The sequence below is a fragment of the Hyaena hyaena genome, unplaced genomic scaffold, assembly GCF_003009895.1.
Source record: "Hyaena hyaena isolate Hyena2069 unplaced genomic scaffold, ASM300989v1 scaffold_550, whole genome shotgun sequence".
Lineage (NCBI taxonomy): Eukaryota > Metazoa > Chordata > Mammalia > Carnivora > Hyaenidae > Hyaena > Hyaena hyaena.
In genome coordinates this window covers 742,118-764,087 of record NW_024081182.1, presented here as the reverse complement: position 1 = coordinate 764,087, position 21,970 = coordinate 742,118, and the positions used below count along the sequence as shown (strand labels likewise).

General features: G+C 44.3%; 1 protein-coding gene across 2 annotated transcripts in view; it reads right to left on the bottom strand.

The window, feature by feature from the left end:
* TMC5 (transmembrane channel like 5) overlaps positions 1–21,970 on the bottom strand; it is a 50,640-nt gene that overhangs the window by 10,669 nt on the left and 18,001 nt on the right. For both annotated transcript variants that reach the window (XM_039255872.1, XM_039255873.1), the window contains 11 exons: positions 21,486–21,734; positions 18,991–19,142; positions 17,184–17,328; positions 16,061–16,216; positions 12,664–12,815; positions 10,253–10,331; positions 9,210–9,307; positions 7,243–7,338; positions 3,673–3,748; positions 3,350–3,483; positions 604–777 (listed from right to left, as the gene is read on the bottom strand). In XM_039255872.1, coding sequence (XP_039111803.1) covers positions 604–777; positions 3,350–3,483; positions 3,673–3,748; positions 7,243–7,338; positions 9,210–9,307; positions 10,253–10,331; positions 12,664–12,815; positions 16,061–16,216; positions 17,184–17,328; positions 18,991–19,142; positions 21,486–21,734 — 1,511 coding nt within the window. The remainder of the gene's footprint in view (positions 1–603; positions 778–3,349; positions 3,484–3,672; positions 3,749–7,242; positions 7,339–9,209; positions 9,308–10,252; positions 10,332–12,663; positions 12,816–16,060; positions 16,217–17,183; positions 17,329–18,990; positions 19,143–21,485; positions 21,735–21,970) is intronic.

Genomic DNA, 21,970 nt, shown 5'->3' with positions numbered 1-21,970 from the left:
CCCGGGCGCCCCTGAATGCTTTAAATTCTTGATGTAGCAATTCACATAGCTCATTAAAATTAGAGTCACATATATGACTCCGGCATCTTTTAAGGTGTAGAGGAGTAAAAGACAGAAAGCCAAAGAGTACCATGGAGTCCCCTCCTGATATCTGGCACCCACCCCTGGTAGTGGCAAGACCAGAAATCAATTGTTTTTATTTGAAAATGGAAGACTGCTATCCTGCATATGAACAATGCCCGACCCATTTGAACATAATGACAATCTCAGAAAGAATCACACACATAATTTTCCTAAGCATTCTCAAATCCAAATTTTCATTTTGTTTTCATGTTGTTTCTTAACAGGGGACACAGCAGGTATTGCTTTCTTCGTAAAACAGGCAAAAAAAAAAAAAACCCTCACAAAAAACAAAAACAAAAAAACCTGAGACAAGATGATAGTGAGTGACTTTTTTAAAAATTCAAGGGCAAAGTCAGGAGCATCCAGGCCACTGAGCCACACCGTAGCCCTTTGTTTTCCTGGCAAGCAGTCCCCAGACTATCCTCACAGCCTGTTAACGACATGTTCTCCCCCACCAGTTTCCCAAAGCGCTCCACTTACAACACAATGAGTGTGAGGATGAAAAAGAAGTGCACGCTCCCGATGAGGTTCCGGTAGATCCAAACAACCCACAGGTAGCTGGGCCTTTTACTCAGGATATCAATCCAACTGTAGATGGAGTGAATGAAGAAGGGCAGACCTCGAAACGGGCCACAATCAGCTGAAGGTTTCAATCTGGTAAAACGAGGGACAGAAAAACATCCGTAGCACAAATCTCAGGTATAGCTTGTTCTAGAATCAGACCGTCCTTTCTGGAGTCTGGACCCGAAACCAGCAATGTCTGCCTGCTGTACTCTTACCCTCCCTCCCAAGGAAGCCCTCTCCCTCACGGCCTCAGCAGGTAGGTTTTGTACATGTGACCGCCACTCCGAGGATCAGCTCCCAGACGGGGTTCTATCACCTGAGCTAATGGGAGCCAATCCAAAGGGCGGCAGTAAACTCTGTGGTATCCCAGCTTGAAGAAATGAACTGGGTGATCAGATTCTTTTTCTTGGGAACTTGAACTAAGACATGAAGAAGGGACCCTGCAATCTATGGAAGCTGAGGTTGTGGCAATGATGGCCATGTGTAGTCAGATGTTATGAATTAGCAGAAACTAGAGGGGAGCTAGGAACTGATTAGGAAGAGAGAAAAAAGAGAGAAGCAAAAACACCATAAAACAGAGTAGTCAGCCCTGAACCCACTTGAGTTCCTGATGGTTCCACTTCCATCTGCATCCTAAAAATCAACTCCTGGGGTGCCTGAGTCGCTGGTTAAGCGTCCAACTTTGACTCAGGTCATGATGTTATGGTTCATGAGTTCGAGTCCCACATCAGGCTCTGTACTGACAGTCTGCCTGGGATTCTCTCTCTCTCTCTCTCTGCCCTTCCCCCACTTGCTCTCTCTCTATCAAAATAAATAAACTTAAAAAAATCAACTCTTTTTTTCCCCCTTTCTTCCTTTTTTCTTTCTTTCTTCCTTTTTCCTTCCTTCCTTCCTTCCTTCCTTCCTTCCTTCCTTCCTTCCTTCCTTCCTTCCTTCCTTTCTTTCTTTCTTTCTTTCTTTCTTTCTTTCTNTTTTTCCTTCCTTCCTTCCTTCCTTCCTTCCTTCCTTCCTTCCTTCCTTCCTTCCTTCCTTCCTTTCTTTCTTTCTTTCTTTCTTTCTTTCTTTCTTTCTTTCTTTCCTTTCTTTCTTCCTATAAAAGTTTATTTCACCTGTTCTAGGTGCTATGCTAGATACTAAACCCTGGGGATTCCATAGCAAACAAGACAGACATGGTCTCTGTCCTCCTGGGTTTATATTTTAGTAAGAAAAATGGACAACTAATGAGCTAATAATTAATGCCTTCAAGTGAAGGCATTTCTGACTGTGAACAATGGAATGAAGAAAAGAAACTGCCCCGAGACAGACAAGTGGAAAAGACAGTAGGCAAGCATGGTCATGAAGGTTAGATCTTGAGGATGACTTCTGAGCTGAGATTCAGAGCAGAGGACAGAAGGCCACCAGGCAGAGGGAGTGGGGACATACATACAGGACTCCGCCTTGTGTTGGGAGAGGCTCACAGGGTGCCAGGAACGGAGCAAGAGTCATGAGGATGAAGGAAGATAGAGCCAAAGAGGGGTGAGGTTGGAGAGCTAGAAGGGAACCAGCCCAGACATGTCATTGTGGTTCATTTAGTGGAAGTTCAATCCCCATGCTGGGAGACTGCTAGCCTCCAGGAAGTGAGGAAATCCTAGCATCACCTGATGGGTGGTGACCAAACCGAAACATGTTCCCTGCTTGGGTTGTTGTGTCTGCTGGTTACCAAGGAGACTTGGGGTAAATACTGCACTAAGCATGTCTTCTTACTCTGATGTTTGACATCTGGGACCTTACAGACCCTGGACAGAGGGCCCCTCCCAGGAGCTACCCTACTTAGTATGTCTTTCACATGCAAACCAACCAATCCAGAGCCCACATCCCACCTACCACCTCCTCCATCAGGCTTTCACACTCAGGATCAGTCTCCCCCTGCCCTGCCCCCCACAGGGCCAGGTAACCAGATAAATCCAGACAGCCCCTATATAGCTCAAACCCACTGAAATTGTTCAAACAAGCCAATCGTAAACCTGCCTATCCTCTCACCCTTTCCTTCCCAGGAAAACCACAATAAAGGCTCTTGCCCACATTTTCTCCTTACTCTCTCTGTGTCCTGACCAATCCTGGAATTTCCTCATGTGGCTCCCTATGGTGTGCATCCCCACTCCCACCCCCACTTCTACTGGGATCTGAGTATATAACAAACCATCGTTCCAATGAGATTCATCTCCTGATCTGTTGGCCTCACCAAGCCTTAATAATAATAAAACCTATAGGGGGGACTGGGTGGCTCCATCAGTTAAGCGTTCGACTTTGGCTCAGGTCATGATCTCATGGTTTGTGAGTTCAAGCCCCACATCAGGCTCTCTGCTGACAGCTCAGAGCCTGGAGCCGGTTTCAGATTTTGTGTCCCCCTCTCTCTTTGCCCCTCCCCTGTTTGTGCTGTCTCTCTCTCAAAAATAAATAAACATTAAAAAAATAAATAAAAATAAATAAAAAAAAAAACCCTACATTTTATTTATTTACTTTAAAGTAGGCTATACACCCAACGTGGGGCTTGAACTCATAACCCTGAGATCAAGAGTCTGATGCTCTACCGACTTAACCACCCAGGAGTCGCAAAACCTACACTTTAAAACACTCACCCACCACATCTCTAAGACCTTACCACAAAGCCGCAGTTTCCTACCTCCAGATGGTGATGGACAGGGTGCACAGGACCCCAGTGAAGGATGGGAAAAAGAGCAAGAAGATGAAGAAGGTCATCATCTGTGAGGCTCGCCAGGCTTTGCTTGGAGGCTGGAAATTCATCATCAGGCTGATCTGAAAAGAGAGAAGCAGCCAGCTCCCATCTGTGGCCAGAGGGGCAGGCTGGAGGGACCCCAGCCAGGCACTGGCTTCCTGATAACCTTTCCCGGGACCACTCCCCACCAGCCCCCACTCAGTTCCAACCGCCACTGGGCCACATAAGACTGAGAGAAGCTAACTAGCTCCACCTTCAGGCTGACTCACGTTTTTGACGTAAAACATGATGAAAAGAGTAATCATTTGGATAAAGGGCAGCAGAGGGCAGAAGAAGGTTCCAATCCTATGAGGGAGAAAGGATGAGTGTCAAAAGTCACAGGAGACATGAAGAATGAGAGTTGGGGGTGGGGGGGATGAGGGCAGGTATGGGTGTGGTGGGAAGGGAAAGAGAGTGTTCCGGGCTGAACTGTGCTTCTCCAGAATGCATATGTTGAAATACTAACCCCCTAGTACCTTGGAATGTGACTATTTAGAGAAGGCGCCTTTAAAGAGGTAATTAAGGTAAAAGAAGGTCCCTAGGGTGGAACCTAATGCAATCTAACTGGTATCCTTAAAAGAAGAGATTAGACAGGTACACACAGAGGGACCATGTGAAGAGGCTGGAGAAGGTGCCATCCCACAGGCCGAGGACAGAGGTCTGGAAGAAACCAACTACGAACACCTTGATCTTGGACCTGTAGTCTCCATAACTGTGAGAAAATAAACTTCTTCATCTAAGCCACCCAGTCTGTGGCGTTTGTCAGGGCATCCCTAGCACTAATTCAGAGGGAGCCGTGCTCTCTCACTGCCGACCGGGAACTTCCCACCACACCCGGCATCCTCAGCAGCTCCCTTCCCAGCTTTGGAAAAGACATTTTGCAGAAAGCACCACCCACACACCACCAAATGGCCTTCAGCAAGCCCTAACCTAGGTGTCCAGATGTGGGATATGTCCCCTCCTTCCTACACGGCATTCAGGAAGGTCTGAGGTCCTGCGAGGACAGGCATTAAACTGCACTGAGTTAGAAATGGGAAGGGCATTCCCTCTCAATCTTCCCCAATGCTGCTGAGTGTTGAGAGAAGAAAATCTCACTTTGGTGGCCCTAATACTTGCCAACCTCCCTTTTTCCCAAAAGAAAGGTGGGAGGGGGGCAGTAAGCTTTAAACTGAGAGCCTTGGCAGACAGGAGCATCCAGTTAGAATTTAATGACTGTTGGTGATTGGCTTGGTTTTATTTTATTTTATTTTTTATTTTTCTAATTTTTTTAAGTTTATTTATTTATTTTGAGAGACACAGAGACAGCGTGAGTGGGGGAGGGACAGAGAGAGACAGGGAAAGAGAGAGAATCCCAAGCAGGCTCCAGAGATGCTATGAGCCAAAAGCCCAACTTGGGGGTCAGAACCACAGAACAGTGAGATCATGACCTGAGCTGAAACCAAGAGTCACGGGCTCAACCCACTGAGCCAACCAGATACCCCTTATTGTATTTTTTTAAAGTGACCAACATTTTTCTTGAAGTAATCTCTACACCCAAGATGGGGCTCAAAATCACGACTCCAAGATTAAGAGAGATCAAGAGTCAGATGCTCTACCAACTGAGCCAGCCAGGTGCCCCAGTTTTGTTTTATTTTTTAAGTTACTTGCCGTTTCTCTCCAATGATGCTGATTATCCATTTCTGGTTGTAAATTAAAGAGTCCTTTAAAAAAATATTTTTTTTTTTAGCGTTTATTTTTGAGAGAGAGAGGAACAGCATGAACAGGGGAGGGGCAGAGAAAGAAGGAGACACAGAATCTGAAGCAGGCTCCAAGCTCTGAGCTGTCAGCACAGAGCCTGATGCGGAGCTCCAGTTCGGGAATGGCGAGATCATGACCTGAGCCGAAGTCAGATGCTTTACCAACTGAGCAACCAGGCGCCTCAAAGAGTCCTTTAAAAATGTATGTAGGGAAAAAAAAAAAAAAATGTATGTAGGGACACCTGGCTGGCTCAGACAGTTAAGTGTCTGACTCTCAGTTTCAGCTCAGGTCATGATCGCAAGGTTTATGGGTTTGAGTCCCACACTGGGCTCCATGCTGACAGCATAGAGCCTGCTTGGGATTCTCTCTCTCTCTCTCTCTCTCTCTCTTCTCATCTCTACATTTCTCTCTCAAAAATAAACATTAAAATAAATAAATAAATAAAAATGTATTTAAGTTAAAAAAAAAAAGAGGCAAACTATATAAAAGATAATATTAAGTAAAAACTAGTACAATTGATATGTAGATAAGCCAAAAAACAGGTAGGCTAGTGTGCAAAAGGCTCAAGTTTGGAAAACACTTACCTCAACTCATCTTTACCATTGTCCCTAACATACACTCCCTTCCTGTCACTCTGTTATCTTCTCTTAAAGCTCATCATCAAAGGCAATATTCTCCTAAAACCCACAAGGGAATTAAATCTATAATTTCCATGGAGAAAGGAAAAGATACAGGTCTTTTCAATCGTGCTTATTTACAATTTATTAACACAAACCGTAAAGGCCCAGAAGTAATAATGGCCCTATCTGATTGTAACTTTTCCCCCTGCTAACATTTCCCTTTGGAACCTTCATCAATGGTCAACAATGAGGGCTTGGTTTCTAGGGCTCAGAAACCTGGCCAAGGTAAGCACTCAATAAATGGAGCCGTATTGTTATTACATCAGCTGATTTCTGCACATCATTTATTAAAAAACAAAAAACTTAAGAGTGCTCATAAGTATGATTCAGCAATTCGACTCCTGGGTATATGTCCAAAAGAACTGAGGGGGCACCCGGGCGGCTTAATTGGTTAAGCGTCTGACTTTGGCTCGGGTCATGATCTCGTGGTTTACAAGTTTGAGCCCCACATCGGGTTTGGATTCTGTGTCTCCCCTTCTCTCTACCCTGCTCCCACTAGCACTCTGCCTCTGTTTCCCTCTCTAAAAAATAAACATGAAAAAAAAAAAAGAATTGAAAGCAGGGTCTCAGAGAGATATTTGCACACCCAGAATCATAGCAGCATGATTCACAATAAGCGACAGGGAGAAGCAACCCAAATGTCCACCCATGGGTGAATGGATAACCATGTAGTATATCCATACAGTAGAATATTATTCAACCTTAAAAAGGAAGGAATTGCTGATAAATGCTACAATACATTTGAACCTGAAGAACATTATGCTAAGTGAAATAAGCCAGTCACAAAAAGACAAATTCTGTATGATTCCACTTACATAAAGTATCTAGAGCAGTCAAACTCCTAAACACAGAAAATAGAATGCTGGTTGCCTGGGACTGGAAGAGGGTAAAATGGGAAGTTCTTGTTTAATGGGTATGGAGTTTCAGTTTTGCAAGATGAAAAGAGTTCTGGAGATCTGTGGCACAGCTATGTGAACATATTCAACACTATTGAACTGTACATTTAGAAATGGTTAAGATGATAAATACAATATTAGACTTGCTCCTACCACAATTAAAAAAATTTTTTTTAATGTTTATTTATTTTTGAGACAGAGAGAGAGACAGAGTGTGAGCAGGTGAGGAGCAGAGAGAGAGGGAGACACAGAATTGGAAGCAGGCTCCAGGCTCTGAGCTGTCAGCACAGAGCCTGACGCAGGGCTTGAACTCATGAACCATGAGAACATGACCTGAGCTGAAGTCAGACACCCAACCGACTGAGCCACCCAGGCGCCCCCTCTTCCTACTACAGTTTTTAAAAGGTGCTCGTAAGGGTAACAAACAGCCACAATATCCCCACTTATAAAATATTTCTGAGTCAGTCTGAAGATTCTCAAAACTTACCACACCAGAGTTTGTGCATAGATCAGTTCTAGGACATTCCTGGCGATGTCAAACTCCTGTAAACCAAGGCTCGTTGGAAACTGCATTCCAATGAGTCTGTGAAAACATCACTAAGTTTAGTACCCAAGCCATCAACCTTCTCCTTCAAAATATTCCCCATAATCAACAAAATAGAGCATCATCAGTTTGGAATAAAGTCATAAGTTCTTGCAAAGTTTTGAAAAGTTCCAAGTATAAGTGTATTTTTGAAGAAAGAATTGAAGGAATTGAGGGAAAACTAACACAATACATTCAAATAGAGATGCTGAAGTGGTTTTAAAATATTTCAGGGGTGCCCAGGAGCCTCAGTTTGTTGAGCATTCAACTCTTGATTTCAGCTTAAGTGGTGATCTCACAGTTCGTGAGTAAGAGTCTGGTGTTGGGGTCTGTGCTGACAGTGCGGAGCCTGCTTGGGATTCTCTCTCTCCCTCTCTCCCTGCCCCTTCCCCACTTGCACATGTGCTCTCTCTCTCTTTCTCAAAATAAAGATTTTTAAAAAAATTCTAGGGGCGCCTGGGTAGCTCAGTCAGTTAAGCGTCTGACTTCAGCTCAGGTCATGATCTCACGGTTCATGGGTTTGAGTCCCACGTCGGGCCCTGGGCTGACAGCTCAGAGCCTGGAGCCTATTTCAGATTCTGTGTCTCCCTCTCTCTCTAACCCTCCCCTGCTCACGCTGTCTCTCTCTCTCAGAAATAAATAAAACATAAAAGAAATTTTTTTAAATTCTAGAGACCAGTATTTAAGTTATCCCCCATATTATTTAAATAGACAGTGAATTATAAGTTAACAATAGACATTATTTGAGACCATTATTAATATTATCCTACCTATTCTCATTCTTTGCTTGTTAATCCTTTTTTTCAGGGACAAGGTAACTTAGCACCTCCAAACCCCAATAAACTGAAAATTTTTCCATGTTTGGTTACTGCTATCGGATTAATAGTGTTTCCCTAATTTCTAAATCCATATGAGGAAACCAAGATCTCCATTTATCCCGAGGAAACTCGGGGCCACTTTGAATTCTTCATACAGAGAGGATGCTAATAAAAAAATGCCATCAAAAACACAAAAACAAAACAAAAAACCTCCTAACCTTTACGTCTGGATCTTGGACAGAGGCTGTAATAAAAGTGAGTTTGGGCAGAATGAGTGTGGAAATGGGGCACACAACCTACCCACTGAGGAAAGGACCATTATTGTGTTATGCCATCTTAACACCGGGGCAGCTCACAGAAATATGTACGTGTCTGTAAGGAATGAGATGCTCATCATATTATTAACAAATAAGTGAATAAATCAATAGAAGAGGACTATATATGGGCCAATGATAACACTGCCTCAATTCTGTATACCTCGTGTCTAAAATAACAATTAGCACATGAATCAAATTCAATTAAATGGCTCATGAGATAAATCTATAGGTACCATCCTGGAAAGATGCCATAGAATCGTGGTAAGATTAATAAGAACGAATTCCACAATGATTTTCAACGTGACCCAATTTTTATCTTTGAAATTATATAATACAGTCCCACACACAAAGCAGTATGTGCACAGAAACATCTGGAACAATATACACTAGAATTAAAATGATCTATGGTGGAAAGCTCTCAAAGACTTTCACTTTCTGGGTTTCACATCCAGTAATTTCTTTTTTCTCAAGAGAAGTTTGTAAAGGGTTAGCTGAACCGAATGAACTTGGAAACAGGACTATCAGAACTAAGTGAAATTTTGGTTAATTCAGAAGAAGAAAGCAACCTCCCAAGAGCAACAGGCAGACTTGTAACAGTGCATACTTTAAGTATATAAGGGACGCTTATATACTAACTATATTAAGTATAAAGGATACCCATACTTCCTGCCCAGCCAAGACTCTGGCTCTGGTTCCAACATCAGGTACTAATGACTCAAGGCTGATAAATATTTACCTCCTCAGGAATTCCCCCAGGAAGGAATCAGCTAAAGAGAACACAAAATCCATCAGAAGGAGTCGGTAGATTTCCTGGCCAATGAGAGTTTCCCAACACTGGAAGGTAAACAAGAATCAGGATGTGGGAAGAAGCTGTTGCGTCTGCTCAGTGGCCATCTGTTCCTGGCACCCTGCACTCATTAGGACATGGTTGGTGGCCAGTTTGACTGTGTCCTTGTACGTCCAGAAAAGCAGGGCCCACTCTGGGCAGAAACGCACCATTAGTTTGTTGATTTTGTTTTCAAGGGTGTTTATTCCCTTTCTGTGATGTCTTCCCCCATTAAGGCTTGACCTTCACATGTACCCCAAACTTTCCCTTCTCACTATCTCTCATCTTAAAACTTTTCATTCCCATCCTATGCCTTCTAGATCCCATTTATCAGCCAGGGTTAGCAGAAGGCATCCATGCCTTCACTCTTGGCTTATTAACCTTATGAAAACCCATTAATATCTGCTTGACTAAGAAAGTGGGCTACAGGTTTAGCAGGCTGGCATAAACTGGAAGGCTGAATTAGTCAGTTCATGAAACTGGTGTCAATTACCTCCGCAGAAAGTCAGTGCAATGAGCTGATGGACTTTTAGCTTTTAGATTTGGTTGAACAAGGAGAGTGATGGTTTGAGTACACAGCTCAAGGATGGATGGATGGATGGATGGGCAGGATGAGTGGATGGATGGATGGATGGACGGATGGATGGATGGGCGGGCAGGATGAGTGGACGAATGGGATGGATGGATGGGCAGGATGAGTGGATGGATGGATAGATGGATAGATGGATAGATGGATGGATGGATGGATGGATGGATGGATGGATGGATGGAAGGAAGGAAGGAAGGAAGGAAGGAAGGAAGGAAGGAAGGAAGGAAGGAATGAAGGAAGGAAGAATAACAAGATTTCCACTCTAAGATCATGAGTAGAAACTCTGAAAAACAGAAACTCACTTCCTCCCTGGTATTCAAAGGTTAAGAAACTAACTCAAGGCAAAACAGCTCAGAAATCTCACCTCTTCACCAGCCTGGGCCACAACGTTGAGCCAATAGTAGCAAAGAATTCCAATGATTGATATTTTCAGAAAGATGTTTCTAAATAACAGAAGAGAAAACAACTATCATTATCTTCCATGACAGACATTAGACTGTTTGCTAATAATTCCTTTTAGTCACATGGTAGGACTAAAATTTCTGCTCCTGTGTGGTTTGACTGGGGCCATTATGGCTAGTTCTGGCTAGCGATTTGTTAGCAGAACTGATGTGTGTCACTCAAGGCTGGGGCACTGAAATGCCAGTGAGACTCCCTGGAACTCACTGTTTTCCCTCTGGAATGGCCATCAGAAACATTGGAGATGGTTGCAGCTCTCAGCCTGGATCCCTGCACGAATGACATGACTGAAACCACCTGCCAGCCACCATGGACACACAGTATGAGCAAGAACGAAATCTTTGTGTTCCAAGCCACTGAGATTAGGGTGATAGGGGATGTTTGTTACTGCAGCATAACCTAACTGATATTTCAACTGGTATACCCTCTTTCAGTGCATCTCCAAACTATCCAATTTCACTTCTCATTGTAATAATAGTAAATGTACAAACTTTTGATTGGGTGCTGACCTGGACACTACACTGTGCTAAGAATTTCACTGAATCACCTTAATCTTTACACTTTGCCATTCTTAATCTCTACAATTCTGTCATCAGGTAGATAGTATTTTTATGTCTATCTTATTGATGAGGAAACTGAAGCTCAGAAATGAAACAACTTGTCCAAGGGCACACTTGTGAGGGGCATGACAAAGACAGAAACTGAGGACCATCTCTTAAACCTGGTCACTTTGCCAAAGTCAGTACCTGCTGGTTTTAATAGGGCTTCAGCTCTGGTGCATCACAAACTGTGTGCCACTAGACCAGGGGTTCTCAAAGTGTGTCCTCCAAGCCAGCAACATCAGCCTCGTCTGTAAACTTGCTAGAAAGATAACATTTCAGGCCTCACCCTAGACCTACTGAATCAGAAACCCTGGGGACAGGATCAAGAAACCCCTTCAGATAATTCTGATGTATGCTGAAGGTTGAGAACCATTGTGTTAGACTCTGAAGTTCCACAGGGGAAGGAGACGAGATCTGTCTTTTTTAGTGCCAGATGCTCAATCTCTTGCCCAGTGCCCAGCCTGCAGTAGACCCTCACTGTCTACTGGATGAACGTGTTAGTAGACCTTTATTGCAGCGTAGCTCTGGGTTAAACTTGAAAACACACTCTTCTAAGCTGAAAAATATCTCATCTCAGATAGAAAAGAACTGTGTATTTCTGAGATTTCCCATTTTCTCCTCATGCAGACAAGATTTTGAATATTTTGTTGAAGCAGTACAAAGGGTTGATGTATATTAAAAGACAGTTAACCTCTTTAGTGATCAGAAAAATACAGAGAGCAAAGTGATTGGTTCAGAATGGCCCACCCAGCATACATGGCTAACTATCTCTCCATCCAAATTCTCCAAATGAGGTTGGACAGCTGGCCAGGAGGCAGATCTCTGAGGCCATGAAGGCAAGGGCTCTGGCACTGATCAGTAAAGAAACTCAGTCTGCATTGCACAGATCTGTTGTCATAAACACCACCATAACCAGGAACTGGCCAGGGAACTAGCCAGGAAGGAGCAAGAAGGACAAAATTTGGGTCATTTTATGCTTTATTGAAACCTTGGGGTCACCTCTAGCACAAAAAGTTACCCTCTCCCAGTCAACGAATTGCCAAAAGCACTCCCTCTTCCTCTATGTGTGTGTCTGAATGACAAAGATGCACCTTTTGGGGCACGTGGGTGGCTCAGTCGGTTAAGCGTCTAACTTCAGCTCAGGTCATGATCTTGCAGTTCACGAGTTCAAGCCCTGTGTCAGGTTCTGTGCTGACAGCTCAGAGCCTGGAGCCTGCTTCCTATTCTGTGTGTCTCTCTCTCCCTCTGCCCCTCCCCACTGGTGCTCTGTCTTTGTCTCTCTCTCAAAAATAAATAAACATTAAAAAAAAATTTTTTTTAATGTACCTCTTTCTCCCAGCTGAGGCAATGGCTAACAAGGCTCACAGCTTAACTAATGCAAACACCAGATGAATTCCAGTCCCTACACAACTCACCAGCCAGTCACCCTTCTGCAGTATACAACATGCACATCTGTACATCTCATAACTGAGAAAAACCATGAAAATCCTCAGGCCAATAGCAATTGGGAAAGGTAAGCCATTACTCTGAGCAAAAGGTTATGATGTACTTAATTGTACATCTGAGAGCATTTTGGATTTTATTAACCCACCCCAGACAAACACACTTTATTCTTGAAATCCTTTCTAGAAAACAGAACTTTGGTACTTGAGCTCCCACCTCACTTCCCTCTAGGGAAATGGAGGCAGGTGGTGGGTGTGGCAGACACACCTACCGGATGAGGAGGATGTAGACTTCACGCCTCGGTGTCTCATACCGCTCCACCAGCCTGAACATGGAGTAGAGGCGTGGCACTGCCAGGTTGATGCAGGACACAAGGAAAGGCAGTAACAGCACAGCTCCAGGGTTCTGGTGGTTCTTCAGGAACTGCAAGGGATGCAGGGAGAGAATCGAGATGCCAAGTGTGCTCAGAACTCCTCTCTGCCTCACGCAGAAGACCCCCCATGATGGGGAATCCCCAGTGGTAGCTCCTCTGGGGTTAACTATTAAGCTACCAGTTATTGAGCACTTAGCCTGTGCCCATTACCCACATGATCGCGTTTAATCCTCGCCACAGCCCAGCAGGTGGGTATTAATAGACTGACTGGCAAATGGAAGAGGCTCGGAGAGGCAAACATGCTTGCCCAGGGCCACCCAGCTAGGAAGTGGCAGATTGGAACCAGGTCCGTCTGATTCAGGGGCCTGAACTCAAAACAGCCATTCTGTGACTGTACTGTCCTTAGCAAGAGGTCTGCGGCAATGAGAATGTACTTCCCGGCTGCTGGAGCAAAAGCTTGAATCTGCTGAAGCTACAGGATAAGGGGATAGAGCCTTTATCCTGTGTGGCCTTGTTCATTTTCACCAGGCTTTCCTTGGGTGCTGAATTCGGGGAAAGGGAGCCTCTAAGAGCCCATGGCACATCTTTGTATGAGGTCCAGAGAAGCACCTCATACTTCATGCAGATGCAACACCCTGGTGTTTGGTGTCGAGTGGGGTGGAGGCCACCCTCTCTCAGGCATCCTTGGAGTGAGGGATTCTGGTGGATTTGTCTTCTGTCTCACACTGCCCCGTCCCTTACTCCTAGGCCTGACCCTGCCTCCCTTTATCTCTGGGTAGTTTCAGAAGCCCCACCTGCACCTTTGTAAGTGTTTTTGTAGCCAGGGTAACGTGGGTTCAAATGTTGTCCCTTCCCCCATGCTTGTAAGCTGTAAGGTCTGAAGCCAGATACATAGCTTCTCTGAGCCTCTTTTCCTGTCTGTGTAATGGGGAGATTCCCATGTAACCCCTAGAGTCATTGCAAGAATTAAATGAGAGGCATCTGGGTGGCTCAGTCGATTAAGCTTCCAACTCTTGATTTTGGTTCAGGTCATGATCTCATGCTTCAGGAGATCAAGATCAAGCTCCGAGTCGGAGTCTGCACTGACAGTGAGGAGACTGCCTGGGATTCTCTCTCCCTTTCTTTCTGCCCATCCCCTGTTCATGTACATGTAAGCACACATTCTCTCTCTGTCTCTCAGTTGATGCCATAAGTAAAAAATTAAATAAATAAAAGAATTGGGGTGCCTGGGTGGCTCAGTCGTTTGAGCATTGGACTTCAGCTCAGGTCATGATCTCGTGTTTGTGAGCTCGAGCCCCACGTTGGGCTCGTTGCTGTCAGCCTGTCAGCACAGAGTCTGCTTCAGATCCTCTGTCCCCTTCTCTCTGCCCCTCCCCTGCTTGTGCTCTCTCATAAATAAACAAACATTAAAATAAATAAATAAATAAATAAATAAAAATAAAAGAATTAAACAAAACCAAATAAGGCCAGGTCTGGTCCCTCAACAACACAGGCGAGACGGCATTCACAGGAGACTACAGTTGCCAATGCATGTGACCCCTAGAGCTGTACAAAGGGTGGCTCCCGCTTGCACAGAGCAGATGTCTAGACAACAGGCTCCACCTCTGCCTCCTCGCCTCCTTAGCTGCCCCCCTTCACTTCACCCTTCCAGATGAAGAACATCTCAGGAGGCTTCTTCACTCCCACAGCTGCTTGGTCAGTTTCCACCCTAGGCAGGCAGTGCCTGGCCCTTAAGCACCGAGACTTAATTTCCCCTCTTTGAGGGCACCCTAATATGCTTAATGGCAAGCCTAGTTTTATGTAATCCCACACCCATTTTCTTGCTGGCTTCTCCTTTACTTTTTCATCCATTTGGTTGTGCACCTACTATGTACCAGATATTGGGCCCGGAGCCTGGCTACTACCTTTTGAAGACACAGATGCATAGACAGGTATTTTCAATATTACACATGACAAGAGCACAGGGAAAGCCTGAAGAGTCAGGAGCGCCCAACACAGTCTAGTGAGGGTGGTGGGGGTGAGAGAAAATTTGCTGAGGAAATGGCACCACGCTGAGGTCTGGAGGAGGGAGAGGAGTTTGCCAGATAAGGACATTAGGGCAGGTGGGGTAGAGTATGAACTACATGTTTTCCCACCCAGATATAAGGAAAAGCATGGTGTGTTCAGGGAACTGTAGACACACCATTTAGTGTTGCTAGTGTAGGAAATGGGTAGTTGTGGCGTGTTGCAGCTAGAGATGTGGGCAGGGGTCCAATCATACAAGTTCTGTCAATCGTGTCATGGAGGATAAATTTATATTGAGGGTAATAGGAAGTGATTAAAGAAAGTGAAATAGGGGTGCCTGGGTGGCTCAGTCGGTTAGGCATCTGACTTCAGCTTAGGTCATGATCTCACAGTTCATGGGTTTGAGCCCCGCATCGGGTTCTGTGCTGACAGCTCAGAGCCTGGAGCCTGTTTCAGATTCTGTATCTTCCTCTCTCTCTGCCCCTCCCCCACTCATGCTCTGTCTCTCTCTGTCTCAAAAATAAATAAAAAACAAACAAAAAATTTAAAAACAAAAAAAGAAGAAAGTGAAATAATCTGACCAACCCATACCACAATTCTAGAGGTTGGCAAACTGACTACAATCAGCTCCACTTTCTCAGGGAAAAACCTGAAACTTACAGAAAAACAGTACTTTGCCCAGACTCCCCGGCTAATTAGCCTCAGAGTTTATATCATTTGCAAAAAAAATAAAAATAAAAAATGTTTAAAAAAACAAGCTAACATTCCTTTATTAGTCACGATACTGGGCACGAGTAGACTCTTCACATAACTGTTCTCTAGTCCTGACCACACACCTGCAAAGCCAGGTACGATCGTTCCTGTTTTGCAAGTGAGGAGTCCAGGGCTCAGCAAGGTTAACTGGCTCATCAAAGTCCATCAGATCACAACACTTGGAGCGTCTACTCAGTGCCAGGGGCAGTGGGAGGTGTTAGGGATATAATAATAAAGGAAGAAAGCAAAACTTAATCCCAGGTCTGCGGCCCAAAGTTCTCATCTCTCCACGAGCCCAGAGCTTCTCACTCTGAGGTGTGCATACACATCACCAGGGGATGATGTCAGGATTCTGAGGCCGTGAGCCAAGGCAGGGACCCAAGATTCTGCATTTTTTTTCACAAGCTTCCAGCCGATGCCAGGCTGCCCGCCACGGAGTCTGGTTCCAGGAGCAGCTCCACACCTCCCTCCCCTCCAGGATCTCACCCTTCATCTGGTTTTGTGCCCTGGCCCCCGCCGCCCCTGCCCCTCTGGTTACCTCTGAGTTGTTCTCGGCCAGGTAATAAACAGCTGTGCAGCAGGCAACGGCCACTCCGGTAGAGATGACCCAGGCTGCCAAGTGGGCCGACACATGGATCAGCTGCTGATTGAGCGTTAACTTGACATTCTCCTGACGGATTTCTGACAGGTTTTCCTATAAACACAGGGAAGTCAGGTTGGCCCTCGGTACCCTATCACCTGTTAGCAAAGACTGTGCAGGGGAATATCTACCACTCTGGGACACAACCCACCCCAGATGCACAGGAGAGAGACAGGGGCATGATGGATGCGGATTATGAGAGACCCATGGGGAAATCTCAAGTGGACCAAGAACCCCCGTCACCGAGTCAATCAACTTTTCCATCTTAGAGAAACAGAGACCAACAGATTGGGACTGTGCTCTTGAGGAGAGCACTGCGAGGTCATTGAACTCTTGTTGGAAGCATAAGGCTGGGAATCTACACCAAGGAAGTTAACGTCTTCAAACCTTCTGTCAAAGCCTCTTTGCTTACAAATTCTTCTCCCTCTTTTTTCCCCCTGATTTCACCCATCCTTCCACCCATGTCCCCTCTAGCAGCATCCAGTTTGTCCTCTGTATTTAAGAGTCTGCGGGTGGGTATTTTTGTTTGTGGTTTTCTCTCTCTCTCTCCTTTTTCTTTCTTTTCAGTAAGTTTTTTTCTATAAACCAGGGTTTCTCAACCTCAGCATTTTTAGCATTTTCAGCCAGTAATTCCGTATTGTGACAACTGTCCTGTGCACTTCAGGATGTTTAGCAACGTCCAGTAGCATCCTCCCCCTAACTGTGACAATCAAAATGTCTCTAGATATAGGGCCCCTGGGTGGCTCAGTCGGTTAAGCATCCAATTTTGACTCAGGTCATGTTCTTATGGTTTATGGATTCGAGCTTCGCATCAAGCTCTGTGCCGACAGCTCAGAGCCTGGAGCCTGCTACAGATTCTGTGTCTCCCTCTCTGTCTGTCCCTCCCCAGCTCACATGTGTGCTCTCTCTTTCATAAATAATAAACATTTTTTTAATTAAAAAAAAAAAAGAAAGAAAAGTTACAGACATACTGAAGGAACTCAGCTGTGGGAAGGTGTTGTGAAAAGCAAGCTTGCCTTACCCTTATCTCAGTGCTGAGATTCTTCTGTTTCAGCTTAACAGCTTTTTCATGAGTGATGGTGAAGTCCCAGCAGAAAATAAGTTTAGTGATCCCTCTGGAGTAGATGTGGGGGTTAATGAAGTTGTTCCGGAAATACCTGGCCATGCTAGGGAAGGCAGAAACCAAAATACTCAAGCATTATTGAAACAGGCACTGGGGAGTGCAGGAATGAAGCAAAGGGGAGTCCTACCATTAACAGTGACAGGTGACATGGAACACTCAGCCCCAGGTTCTACTGGGACAGTGCAATCACAACATAATGGTTAAGAGCACTGGCTTCAGGATCTCATAGGTCTGGCTTATAATCCTGGATTTCCAGCTGGGGGATCTTTGTTCTTTCAACTGCTATAAGCCTCAGTTTCCACATCTATATAATGGGGATAATAATAGTATCCATGCACAGAGCCTTTATGAGAGTTGTATTAGTTTCCTCTAGCTGCTGTACCAAACTGTCCCAACCTTAGGTGGTTTAAAACAACACATCCTTATTTATTCTCTTCCTGGAAGTCAGAAATCAGGAAATGTTTCTAAAATCAAGATGTCAGCAGAGCTGTGTTGCTTCCAGATACTTTAGGGGGAAATCTGTTTCCCTGCCTTTTCCAGCTTCTAGAGGCTGCCCGCATTCCTTGGCTGATGGTCCTTCCAGTCTTTGAAGCCAGGAGAGCCGCGTCTTCCATTCTCTCTGACTTTGGCCTTCCCTCCTCTCACTTATAAGGACGCTTATGATTAACTGGTCCATTTTAAGATCCTTATCTCAGTCACATCCACAAAGTCCCTTTTGCCATTTAACGTAAGATATTCACGGGTTCTGGGGATTAGGCCATGGACATCTTTGGGAGGCCGGGGGAATTGTTCAGCCAACCACAAGTCAATGTAGCGGTCAGAACAATAAGCACTTGATAAAGGCAGGTGCTAATAGCATGGAGACGTCAGCAGGACTCAGTGAAATCAGCCCAGGAAGCACTCAGCACTGAGCCTGGCATGTAAAAAATGCTTAGGAAATATCTTTCCAAAATTTGTTTCCTAGTTTGATAGGACAAAACGAAATCTCATATTACTTTGAATTATTGTGCTGGCAGTGAGGTTGTTATAGGCTGAACTATATACGCTAAAAACTCATATGCTGAGACCCCAACCCTTAACCCCCTAACCTTCAGAAAGCAATGGTAGTTGGAAATAGGATCTTTACAGAGGTAATTAAGTTAAAATGAGGGCAGCGAGGTGGGCCCTCAGGCAATATGCCTGGAATCTCCACAAGAAGAGGAGATTAGGACTCAGACATGCACCGAGGGAAGGCCCTACTAGGACACAGTGAGAAGGCAGGCATCTATAAGCCCCGGAGGGAGGCCTTGGAAGAAACCAACCCTGCCAGGACCTTGATCTTACACTTCTAGCCTCCAGAACTTGAGAAAATACATTTCTGTTGTTTGGGCCACCCAGTCTGTGGCACATTGTTATGGAAAACCTAGTAAACGAATACAAAGGTTGAACATCTGTCAAAGGGACAGTTTTCCATCCATGCCTTTCCTTCCATATACCTAGTTGGGTCACTCCATCTCTATTTTCAGACTGACCAATTTCCTTGAAAGCACACAAAAACCTCCCTTCTTTATCCAAACTTAGAGTTCGTGTTATAAAACAGGAATGATCAGACAGCAATAGAAAGTCAAAACTGCAGAGAAATTGCTTCCTGGGGAACTTTTGACTCTCTTGAATTTTACCTAAATCCAAAAGGAGCTTAGGATTGAGGAAGGCAGACACTCCCTACCTGAATAGCAAACTGAAAAAACAGATGATCAGACACGCTCCGACTGTGAAGATGTAGGCCAGCTGCATGTTGTAGGATGCTCCGCTGCTCCCGTGTTGGATCGTAGAATTCGTGTAAAAGCCGTAATACATCACTGTGTCCCGAAAATAACCCTGAAAGGGACAATAAAGCCCAGGTCAGGTGGGTCTCTGGAGAAAACAAGACTATGGTCAGCACACTTCACCTTTTCTATCGGCAAGAAACTTGCATCAGTCAGTTTTGACATTTTGCTTGCAGGGAAATGTCACCCAAGGTCACTGAGAATGTAGACGTTTTACTACTAGGCTCTTCGAGTTGGGCAAGGACTCTCGAACCCTCCTTACAATAGAGGGACCCAGCTGTCACCACCTGAACCCAGGGACCAAGCAAAGCATGACTAAAACCAGGACAGCCAGTCATCTGTTAAGTATTATGGTCAAACATGTTCGATACGAAAGAAATCAAGCCCTTAGGTCTAAGTTGCAATTTACAGGAAATAGGGGTGAGAGGAACAAGTCAGAGAGACCATAAAGAAACAATCAAATGATTCCAGAGGCAGGACATTGGGGTCTGTATGACAACTGGCCTGCAATTTCTACAACAGGCCAATGTCAAGAAAAAAGGAGGCTGTGTCTGGAGATAGAGATCATTCTAGATTAATTGAGAATTCAGAGAAAAAGCAACTGAAGACAAAGTGTGGGCTTAATTGGATCCTGGTCTGAAGAAGCAGGCTAGGAAAGACATTTGGGGAACAACCAGGAAGATTTGAATATGGTCTGGATTTTAGAAGATATTAATTTTTAATTTTGCTAGGTGTGATAACTGCAGAAAGTGTCCTTATTTTGCAAAGATGCATGTTGAAGAGATTTGGAGTAAAATATCCTAATATCTGTAATTTACTGCAAAATGCTTCCAAAAAATAATAAGATAAAACAATGTGGCAAAATGTTAACAATTTAGAAACCTACATAGTGGGCATATGAGTGTTCATGTACTACTCTTTATTTCCTGTACATTTGAACATTTTCATAACAAAATGTTATATATATACAAATATAAAAAATATGTATCAGGGCACCTGGGGGGCCCAGTTAGTTAAGCATCCAACTCTTCATCTCAGCTCAGGTCACAATCTCATGGTTTAGGGTTTCAAGCCTCTTGTCTAGCTCTGTGTTGACAGTGTGGAGCCTGCTTGGGATTCTCTCTCTCTCCCCCTCTCTCTCTCTGTTCCTCACATGCTTGTGCTCTATCTCAAAATAAATAAACTTTAAAAAATAAATTTAAAAAAATGTTAACGTTTATTTTTATTTTTGAGAGAGAGAGAGAGAGAGATGGTGTGAGCAGGGGAGGATCAGAGAGAGAGGGAGACACAGAATCCGAAGCAGGTTCCAGGCTCTAAACTGTCAGCACAGAGCTCGACATGAAGCTCGAACTCACAAACTATGAGATCATGACCTGAACCGACGTTGGACACTTAACCGACTGAGCCACGCAGGTGCCCCTAAAAAATAAATTAATTAAATTAAATATATATATCACAATGAGGAGAAAAATGAAAAAGAAATTTACATAATAATTCTCCTTTAATACACTTATCCCAAGGAAGAATTTTTATTTTTATTTTATTTTTATTTTTTTAGTGTTTTATTTATTTCTAGGAGAGAGAGAGAGAGACAGCGTGAGCAGAAAAGGGTCAGAGAGAGAGGGAGTCACAGACTCTGAAACAGGCTCCAGGCTCTGAGCTGGCAGTCAGCACAGAGCCCGACGCAGGGCTCGAACCCACAAACCGCGAGATCATGACGTGAGCGAAAGTCAGATGCTTAACCAACTAAGCCACCCAGGCGCCCCCCAAGGAAGAATTTTTAAAAGAAAAGGAAATTTTAAAAGATAAGTAGAAGAACCTGATTTTCAACATTGTACTTCAAGAGTCAGCAATTTTTCTCTGTGAAGAGCTAGGTAGGAAATATCTGGCTTGGTAGCTATAGCAACAACTCCACTTGGCCACGGTAGCAGGAAGGCATCACAGACACCTAAACGAATGGATGTGACTGTGTTCTAAAAGGACTTTATTTATGGACACACATTTGAATTTCACAATAATTTTCATGTTTCACAAAATGTTATCCCTGTTTTGATTTTTTTCAACCATTTAAAAATGTAGAAATCAATCTTAGTTCATTGGCTGTACAAAAATAGGAGGCAGGCCAGATGTGGCCCCAGCTATAGTTTGTCAGTCTCTGGTCTACAGAATCCCAATGGCAGAAATCTCTTCTAGAAGGTAAACTCACAAGGCAGGGGCTCTAAGTCTCAATAGGGAGATGGGTAAATAAATTATGGTTGCTGTTCAAAAGAATACTGTGAAAAAAAAAAAGAAAAAGAAAAATATAAAATAAAAAATAAAAAGAATACTGTGGATTGGGGTGCCTGGGGGTTTCTGAGGTGGTGGGTTTCCAGGTGGGGGGAAAGGGAGAACTTACCGCCCCAGTGAAAAATTCCAATCCAGTAAATTGGAGGGTGTTCTTTTCAAGTACAGTAAACTGAGGGATGATGATGAAGCTGAAGGTCACAATGAACGAGAAAATGTTGAACTTCAAAAGCCACCTCAGAAAGTTAAAATAGGAGAGGACACTGGTTCCAAACTTGCCTCCGATGACCTTGAACGTCTTGTGCCACAGACTGATGTAACTGAGCAGTTCTGACAGGCTGTTCTTAGACCTCCGGTACGCCTGGGGTAGGAGCACAGCGCATGTGGTAGACATTCACTCAACAAACACCTACGGAGCAGGTCTCGTAATAGCAAAAATGGCCACTGTTTCTAGAGCATTACAATATGCCAGACACGCGCTAAGCGTGTTTGCAAATGTTATCTCATTTAATCTGCTAGACCACTCTTCCAGGTGAGTACTATTATTACCTCCCCAGGTTTGCTGTTGAAAGTGACACTCACAGTGGCGCCTGGGTG